General features: G+C 49.8%; 2 protein-coding genes and 1 pseudogene across 5 annotated transcripts in view; 1 reads left to right on the top strand and 2 right to left on the bottom strand.

Moving 5' to 3' along the window:
• Positions 1 to 7099, bottom strand: part of LOC116074627 (H-2 class I histocompatibility antigen, D-37 alpha chain-like) — a 714163-nt gene that overhangs the window by 43939 nt on the left and 663125 nt on the right. The window lies entirely within an intron of this gene.
• LOC116074641 overlaps positions 1 to 7099 on the bottom strand; it is a 38956-nt pseudogene that overhangs the window by 3997 nt on the left and 27860 nt on the right.
• LOC116074623 (H-2 class I histocompatibility antigen, D-37 alpha chain-like) overlaps positions 1910 to 7099 on the top strand; it is a 21864-nt gene continuing 16674 nt past the window's right edge. The window contains exons 1-7 of one of the 2 annotated variants that reach the window (XM_031347328.1): positions 1910 to 2045; positions 2247 to 2516; positions 2759 to 3034; positions 3571 to 3846; positions 3973 to 4089; positions 4247 to 4276; positions 4417 to 4808. In XM_031347328.1, the coding sequence (XP_031203188.1) occupies positions 1985 to 2045; positions 2247 to 2516; positions 2759 to 3034; positions 3571 to 3846; positions 3973 to 4089; positions 4247 to 4276; positions 4417 to 4460 (1074 nt within the window). In that variant the 5' untranslated portion in view covers positions 1910 to 1984 and the 3' untranslated portion in view covers positions 4461 to 4808. Of the gene's footprint in view, positions 2046 to 2246; positions 2517 to 2758; positions 3035 to 3570; positions 3847 to 3972; positions 4090 to 4246; positions 4277 to 4416; positions 4809 to 7099 lie in introns of those variants that run through there. The other variant, XM_031347327.1, reaches the window with a different exon arrangement.

Below are 7099 nucleotides of genomic sequence, written 5' to 3'. Positions count from 1 at the left end.
GGTTTCCTCTCCTGGCACTGCTGCTCTGCAAGGATCCAGCTATGTGTTTCCTGGTTCCCCTAACTGGGTCCTGAGTGCTCTCCAAGGCACCTGCTTCAGGAGCAATGAGAACCTGTTTACTTGGTTACCATGGAGCTGTAAACGGGCCAGGTCTCCAGTGCCTCCCACGCCCACTGTGGCTCACTCACACCCACGACATAGTTCATTCTGCAATGTGACCAGTGCCACACACATTTCTTGTGGCCCTTGTTGGATCAGCTTTGCTCAGGGCCCATAAACAATCCAGTTTGGGCCACTGAGGTGTGTGTCCAATGCTGCCTTCCTCATCCCCAACTCTCCCATCAGAGACCCACCTTCTTCAGTTTTGCAGTGACACTTAAAGTCATGGGTGCCAAGTCCACACATAGCACTGAACCTCAGGTGTACAGGGCTTGCCTATCATTTGGGAGGCCCTTGATTTGTCCCCAGCTAGAAAAAGGGGACACACAAATGACATGGAAGCCTTCTTGGCTATGGGCCTGCTTTATTGCAAACATCTCAAAACTGAGCAAGGACCTATCAGGTCAAAGCTTTTTAAAAAAAAAATTGCTGGGTGGTGGTGGCACATGCATTTAATCCTAGCATTTGGGAGGCAGAAGCAGATGGATTTCTGAGTTCGAGGCCAGCCTGGTCTACAGAGTGAGTTCCAGGACAGCCAAGGCTACACAAAGAAACCCTGCCTATTTGTATTCCTGCAGGCCAGAAGAGGGTTTGTCTTCAGAAATGGAGCCCTGCTGTCAGTTTGTGGAGACCTAACAGGCTGGATTATTTGGGAATTTCCATCAGGCCCTTTTGGTCGATAACTCAATTGGATGTAACCCAGTTCTGGTACTGGAAGCTTTGTTTGGTGGCAAGAGATGGCCAGGTGGGGCTCTGCCGCCCTCATTATTTAAAGACTTCATATTTTAGGAAGTTTCCTCTACATTAGGTTTCCCTTCTGCCCCTCAGTTCTAGCTGTCTCTCCCCACATTCTGTTCCTCAACCTCATCTCCCCTTCTTCTCCCAACTCATGCTTTTCCTGTGCAACCCCCACCCCTGGCACCAGCCCAGCCCAGCCATAAAATCTATCCTACTTTCCCTCCCAGGGAGATCCTTGTGTCCCTTCCTCTATGCCTAATCTCTCTGGGTCTAAAGACTGTAACCTTGGGTACCATTTATTCCAGGGCTAATATCCACATTTAAGTGAATACATACCGTACCGTATTTATCTTTCTGATGACCCGGTGGTTTTAGCACAGCCAGAGAGAAACATCTTATGGTGGAGTTGCATTTATATCAACCATCCTAATAAGTGCCACTTGTATAGTTACAGTGTTGCATGTTTACACAGAACAAAGTACTAAAGGGAGCCACTGCAGAGAAGGCTCAGCTGTTAAGAGCACATACCTAAGATCATGCAAAGAACCTAAGGTGGGTTCCCAGCATCACAACCACCTGAAACTCCAGCGCCAGGGAATCTGACGCTCTGGTCCTCCTCAGGCACTGCACTCATCTATCCACAAACACACATATAAACATAATTTATAAAATAACTACAACTTGATATGCCAGGGCTGGCTGATATCCACTGGGAAGCTTCCCCTTTTTGGAAGAGAAAATGTAGGGACTGATGGGGGGAGAAGGGGAAATTGTGGTCAGGACGTAAAGTTAATTAATTAGCTAATTAATTAAGCCGAAACTTGCACAGATTCTGCAACAAGACTTGGAGAAACAGAATGCCCAAGAAGACAAGTGCCAGAGAAGGTAGTTGGGGTTAAAGCAGTAGGTCTTGTAAGTGGCTCCTACTGCTTTCTCTTTCACAAAGACACAAATGATGCCTTCTCAATTCTCATTCCTGTTGGACGCCTAGTGTGTATAGAAGCCAATCAGCGACGCAGAGGTTTCAAAATAGAGTCAACAGGAACACAGTCCTTATTCGAGCTCCCCACAGACTCCGGGAGGTAGTATGATACCTTCCGCCTACTTGCTCCAGGTGCTGGCCGGCGCCATTGTCCTGACCCAGACTAGTAAGTCAGGGGAGGGGGTCGGGAGCGAAAAACTGCGAGAAGCGCGGAGGTGGAGGTGGGCGAAGAGAGAGAGGTCCGGGGTAGTGGCGGGAGGTGGGGCGGAGGAACACCCCAAGTTCCGTGGCCCTATCGCAGTCCCTCTGCCTTCACCTGGGACCCTGAGCCTGGAAGAGGCGGGGTCTCACCGCACCCTGCCCCCAGGCTCACACTCGCTGCGGTACTTCCACACCGCTGTGTCCCGGCCCGGCCTCGGGGAGCCCCGGTTCATCGCTGTCGGCTACGTGGACGACACGGAGTTCGTGCGCTTCGACAGCGACGCGGAGAATCCGAGGATGGAGCCCCGCGCGCCGTGGTTGGAGCAGGAGGGGCCGGAGTATTGGAAGGAGGAGACACGGAAAGCTAAGAGCCACGAGCAGTGGTTCCGATTGAACCTGAGGACCCTGCTCCGCTACTACAACCAGAGCGAGGGCGGTGAGTGACCCCGGGTCGGAGGTCACAGACACGATCCCTCCATGTCCCGAGATGGGCCTGGGTCTTTTTGACCCGCTGAGTCAAAGTTTCATCCAAACGCCTGCCCAGAACCTCAGACAAAGAAAGCCCCCACAGAGTTCTGCTTAGGTTTCGGTTACACTTTTGTTTCTGAAAGTTCTGGGGTATCCACTGACGGCGGGCAAGAAGACCGCAGGCTACACTGACCAGCATGTCCCTTCCAGAATCTCACACGCTGCAGTGGATGTACGGCTGCGACGTGGGGACCGATGGGCGCCTGCTCCGCGGGTATTGTCAGGAGGCCTACGACGGCCGCGATTACCTCGCCCTGAACGAGGACCTGCGCTCCTGGACCGCGACTGACTTGGCCTCACAGATCTCTAAGCTCAAGTCCGAGGAGGCTGATGAGGCCGACCACCAGAGGGCATACCTGCAAGGTTCTTGCGTGGAGTGGCTTCAGAAATATCTACAGTTGGGAAGGGAGACTCTGCTGCGCTCAGGTGCCCTGGAGACATTTCCTCAGTTTTCTTCTGGGGGTTGGGGAAAAGCTTTGGGGGGTGTAACTCAGGAGGAACGCTGTCCAGCAGGCACAGCGCTGAAGAGGAGGGAGAGAGACCCCCCCCCCAAGGCTGCCTCTCCCCTGCAGGGAGACGAATCCTTAAGCAGATCAGCCTTGACAATGGCCCTGGACCCATGGGGGAGCTTTTGCTCAGGCCTCCCTCTATGCTCTACTTAACGTCTCTAAAGTCAGACTCCAGCTTTTCTCAGTCTCTTGGCCCTCACCTAGCTCAGGACCAGAAGCCCTTGCCAGGAGTCTGCAGAGACCTGGAGTCTCCTGCCCCATATTGTGACACTCACATGCTAAAGCACCCCCAAAGAACAGATACTCCCAGGTGCATGTGCTCTAGCTGATGTCTAGATGATGGCCACCCTAATCCCACCCCAGTTCTCCTGTTCATGCCAGGATGATCACATATACACTGCTGAGTCCCCAGAAAAAAGCAAGATGCCTCATCCTTTTAACTCTCTCTCTCAGATCCCCCAAAGGCCCATGTGACCCATCACCCCAGACCTGAAGGTGATGTCACCCTAAGGTGCTGGGCCCTGGGCTTCTACCCTGCTGACATCACCCTGACCTGGCAGTTAGATGGGGAGGAACTGACCCAGGACATGGAGCTTGTGGAGACCAGGCCTTCAGGGGATGGAACCTTCCAGAAATGGGCATCTGTGGTGGTGCCTCTTGGGAAGGAGCAGAAATACACATGCCATGTGGAACATAAGGGGCTGCGTGAGTCCCTCACCCTGAGATGGGGTAAGGAGGGTGTGGGTGCAGAGCTGGGGTCAGGGAAAGCTGGAGCCTTCTGCAGACCCTGAGCTGGTCAGGGCTGAGAGCTGGGTCATGACCCTCACCTTCATTTCCTGTACCTGTCCTTCCCAGAGTCTCCTCCATCCACCAACTCTACCATGGTGATCATTGTTGTCCAGACTGTCATTGGAGTTATGATCATCATTGTAGCTGTGGTGGCTTTTGTGATGAAGAGGAGGAGAAGCACAGGTAGGAAAGGGCAGGGTCTGAGTTTTCTTTCAGCCTCTTTGAAGTGAACCCCATCCACACCCTTCATTCCCTAATCTCTAACCTGGGTCTGCTGTCAGTTCTGGGAACTTCCTAGGGCTGGTGTTTCCCTGGTCTCTCATGGCTTTTCTTCTCACAGGTGAAAAAGGAGGCTATGCTCATGTTTTATGTAAGTTTGCATGGGGGGTGGGGGTCCCTAAGACCCTTGGGATGGAGCTGGAGCTCATGGGGGAGTTCTGCCAGCCCATAATCAATCCCCTCTTGCCACATCCTCTCCCTCTCCTTAGTGTGTCTTGTTTTCTACTGCAGGCAGCCAGAGTTTCCAGACCTCTGACTGGCCTCAGAAGGCATGAAAGGGTATGTGCCACGCCCACTCATCACTGCAGTGGCTGCAGCTTGTCAGGCCTGAAAGCTTGTTGGAAGATTTGAGGCGTGCAGCTTCAAAGGGAACTACCCTAGCTTCTTCGAGTTCATTTCTTGGCATCTGTCAGCAAAGACTTGCCTTCTTCTGTAGTATCCCATGGAACAGAAAAGTATCATGTATATGGGATACAGACTAATCCATCAGATCAAGCCTTCTAAAATTTTCCACTTATGACTTCTTTTCTGCCAAGATATGTTTGCATGCCCTTAGGCTTCTGTGAGTATAAAACAGATATACAAATCAAACACTGATAATAAAACAAATTATTTGTCCTGTGGTAGTGGTGCACACCTTCAATCTGAGCACTTGTGGGGCAGAGGCTCATGGATCTCTGAGTTCGAGTACAGCCCAGCCTACAGTGTGAGTTCCAGGACAGCCAGGACAACATGGAGAAACTGTCTTGAAAGACCAAACAAACAAACAAACAAAAAGTATTATTTAGCCGGGCGGTGGTGGCGCACGCCTTTAAGCCCAGCACTTAGGAGGCAGAGGCAGGCGGATTTCTGAGTTCGAGGCCAGCCTAGTCTACAGAGTGAGTTCCAGGACAGCCAGAGCTATACAGAGAAACCCTGTCTCGAAAAACAAAAAGAAAAAAGAAAAAAAAAGTATTATTTGATATACATATATAATTTTTACAAGTTATTAAAAATTGAAGCAAATTCCTATATGGCATGCTCATTTTAAAGAACTTTAAACTTAGTCAGGTGTGCTGTTGCATGCCTGCAATCCCAGCACTTGAGAAGTAGAAACACAAGGATCAAGAATTCAAAGCCATCCTTATTTACAAAGTGAATTCATGGCCAGCCCAGGCTACTGAGTTATACAAGAAACTCTCTAAAAATAGACATGGGGGGGTGATTAAATATTAGCTAAGTATTAGATCCAGAAGAACATAGAGCATTTTCGATGTTTTTCATAGTTATTGATAATTTGATTTTATAGCCATCAGTACTGAGAATGCCTCTTTATATAAACTCATGGGACAAAATGACAGAAGTATATTTAAGGACATTCAAGAAACAAGCCCTAGTCCCCAAACCCAAATTCACTTAACAATTTTTGGTGTTTATTTTTTTGTTTGTTGCTTTTGTTTTGGTGTCTGTTTTTTGAAACAGGGCCTCCCATGTACCCCAGGCTGGCCTCGTATTTGCTCCATAGCTAAGGATGTGACATAATGCATGCTTTATGCAGTGCTGACTGCAAAATTCAGGGCTTCCTATGTTCTAATCAACTAAATCCCCAGCTGGAGCAGTTGTTTGGTTTTGTCAGACTTAGGTCAGCAACTCGAACACCAAGCTTTAAAAGGTTTTTATTTTTATTTTGTGGAAGTGCCTGCATGTATACCGTGTATACAATGTGTGTGTGACTGGTGCCTTTGGAGGCCAGAAGAAGCATCGGATCCCAAGGCCTGGAGTTACAGTTGTGAGCCAGCATGTAAGTGATGCGAGCTGAACCCACGTCCTCTCCAAGAGCAGTAGGTGCTCTGAATCGCTGCGTTTTCCTTCAGCCTTTAAAATCCAACCTTTAAAGCCACTCTAACATAATATGATCCAGAGACACGCTCACACACTGAGGACAATACTGTCTTTATTTTCTGTAATTAGACCACGTCTCCATGAGAGTATACAACTTCGTGTACACTAAACCACTGCAATCCCTAAAGTGCAGTGGCTTCAAATCTGAGCTGAGGAACTCCAGGGCTTTGTTCCTTGGTGTGTAGGGTGGGGTGGTGTTCAGAACCAAGACTGTGGTGGAGACACGTGACAAGCCTGGAGTGTGCACGTCCAGGAACAGCTTAAATGCACTGCACCTTTTGATTCCTAATTACTCTTTGATTACTGTGCACTCTAAGACCTTGCCATTGTCCATGGTCCACCACGTTAGCTATACAGATTCAAGACCCACTATCTAAGAGGTCTCGAAAGATGGATAGCCCTTGCTGCAAATCACCCTAACAATGTCTTCTAGTTGCTTTTCTATTGCTGAGATAAAACACACTTTAGCCAAAGGACAAAGTAGGGATAGCAAAGTCTATTTGGCTTACAATTCCAGGGTACGGTCAGTCTTTCATGGAGGGAAGCCACGTGCTGTGGACTGGGGTTTCTTACGGGGTCCCCTGTACCACGGGACGATGGGTTCTGGCCAAGTGTGCACGGCATTCGGCTGGTGACAAACAGACTCAACACAAGTAGTGTAGGATCTGAGTGTATTTCTCAAAAATGACATGAGGCTTTTACAATCATTGCAAAAGAGGGATGAAAAATCTAGCAGCTCAGTAGTTGAGGTACATCTGAGGCCATCTAAAACACACTAGGTCTAAAACAGCAGCCATCTCCTCTGGACTGGTGGAGCACCCCTGGGCTCCGAGCACACTTGGGCCGCATGGGCCCGGCCAGAGTCCCGGGGGTTGGGGGGAGGCTGCGGGTGTGCCAGCCAGGAGGGTATAGGCTTGAATCTCGAATCCTCAATGCTGTCCCGAATCCTCAATGCTGAATGCCTGAATCTTGAATGCTCAATCTCTAGAATTTCGACTGGTGCTGCACCCCCGGCCCAAGCGCTCTGGACCGG

The sequence above is a fragment of the Mastomys coucha genome, unplaced genomic scaffold, assembly GCF_008632895.1.
Source record: "Mastomys coucha isolate ucsf_1 unplaced genomic scaffold, UCSF_Mcou_1 pScaffold3, whole genome shotgun sequence".
NCBI classification, from domain to species: domain Eukaryota; kingdom Metazoa; phylum Chordata; class Mammalia; order Rodentia; family Muridae; genus Mastomys; species Mastomys coucha.
The sequence above is the reverse complement of the archived record's forward strand: the minus strand, read 5'-3'. Positions and strand labels throughout refer to the sequence as shown.